Source organism: Trypanosoma cruzi (assembly GCF_000209065.1).
Source record: "Trypanosoma cruzi strain CL Brener chromosome Unknown tcruzi_1047053411235, whole genome shotgun sequence".
NCBI lineage: Eukaryota > Euglenozoa > Kinetoplastea > Trypanosomatida > Trypanosomatidae > Trypanosoma > Trypanosoma cruzi.
This window is the reverse complement of record NW_916492.1, coordinates 1-1,789: the sequence shown is the minus strand read 5'-3', so window position 1 is coordinate 1,789 and position 1,789 is coordinate 1. Positions and strand designations below refer to the sequence as shown.

Genomic DNA, 1,789 nt, shown 5'->3' with positions numbered 1-1,789 from the left:
TCCTCGGCGTCCCTTCCCCCTCCTCTCTCCCCTCCTACATCCCATTCCCCAAAAATGTTAAACGCCCGCCCCTTCCTTCTTCCCTATTTGCCGCGCTGGCGTCCGCGGGGAAACACACAAAAGAGAAATCAATCAATCAAGAACGAAAAGAGAGAGAGAGACGCGGGAGCGGCCACTCTAGTACTCCTCCACATCCTCCTCGCCCTCCATATCCGCGGACTCTGCGCCGACCTCCTCGTAGTCCTTCTCCAGGGCGGCGAGATCCTCACGGGCCTCCGAGAACTCACCCTCCTCCATACCCTCACCAACGTACCAGTGCACGAACGCACGCTTGCTGTACATAAGGTCGAACTTGTGGTCGATGCGCGCGAACACCTCCGCGATGGCGGTCGAGTTGGCAATCATGCACACCGCGCGCTGCACCTTGGCGAGGTCGCCACCGGGCACCACCGTAGGGGGCTGGTAGTTGATGCCGCACTTGAAGCCAGTGGGTGACCAGTCCACAAACTGAATCGTGCGCTTCGTCTTGATGGTCGCGACGGCGGCGTTCACGTCCTTCGGCACAACGTCGCCGCGGTACATGAGGCAGCATGCCATGTACTTGCCGTGGCGGGGGTCGCACTTCGTCATCATCGACGCCGGCTCAAACACCGCGTTCGAGATCTCCGAAACGGAGAGCTGCTCGTGGTATGCCTTCTCCGCCGAGATCACTGGCGCGTAGCTCGTCAGCACAAAGTGGATACGCGGGTACGGCACCAAGTTGGTCTGGAACTCCGTCAGGTCCACGTTCAGCGCGCCGTCAAAGCGCAGCGACGCCGTAAGCGCGGAGACAACCTGGCCGATGAGGCGGTTCAAATTTGTGTACGTTGGACGTTCAATATCGAGGTTACGACGAGTTAAATCATATATGGCTTCATTGTCAAGCATCGCCGCAACATCGGTGTGTTCAAGCAGTGAGTGCGTCGAGAGCACCGAGTTATAGGGCTCCACCACAGCCGTTGACACCTGTGGGGATGGGTACACCGTGTAGCCCAGTTTGGACTTCTTTCCGTAGTCCACAGAGAGGCGTTCCAGCAGCAGCGCACCAAGGCCAGAGCCCGTGCCACCGCCCACGGCGTGATACACAAGAAAGCCCTGCAGACCCGTGCAGTTGTCCGCAAGCTTGCGGATGCGGTCAAGGCACAGGTCCACGATCTCCTTGCCGATCGTGTAGTGGCCGCGAGCGTAGTTGTTCGCCGCATCCTCCTTGCCGGAGATCAGCTGCTCGGGGTGGAAAAGCTGGCGGTACGTCCCCGTGCGGATCTCGTCCACCACCGTCGGCTCCAGGTCGAGGAACACCGCGCGCGGCACGTGCTTGCCAGCGCCGGTCTCCGAGAAGAACGTGTTGAACGCGTCGTCCTCCACACCAATCGTCTTGTCGGACGGCATCGCACCGTCGGGCTGGATACCGTGCTCCAGACAGAACAGCTCCCAGCACGCATTGCCAACCTGGCAACCGGCCTGACCGATGTGAATGCAAATCGCCTCACGCATCTTGAAAAGAAGGAGTTTATTTGAGGGTGTTTGAAGAGAAGCTCGAAAGCCTAGCTAGAACGAACTACCAAACGCGCAAGACGGGGAGAGTAAGAGAAAAGGCCAAAGCATTTCGCACACGCAGGCATACACACACAGAGAGAGAGAGAAGGAAAGAGGAAGGCAAAAGTGCCAAGTAAACATAAATATATATATATATATATATATATTTATATAAGAAAGGGTGCACCCGTTGACCAGCGACTTTGTACATCGC

General features: G+C 57.6%; 1 protein-coding gene across 1 annotated transcript, besides 1 other annotated feature; it reads right to left on the bottom strand.

The window, feature by feature from the left end:
* Positions 1 to 177: 177 nt before the first annotated feature.
* On the bottom strand, positions 178 to 1,533 carry Tc00.1047053411235.9 (alpha tubulin, putative; the record flags this gene model as incomplete). Its single annotated transcript, XM_797406.1, has 1 exon — positions 178 to 1,533. The coding sequence occupies one exon, from the start codon at positions 1,531 to 1,533 to the stop codon at positions 178 to 180; it is 1,356 nt and encodes a 451-aa protein (XP_802499.1).
* A 181-nt stretch (positions 1,534 to 1,714) lies between these two features.
* Positions 1,715 to 1,749: a microsatellite.
* Positions 1,750 to 1,789: the final 40 nt, after the last annotated feature.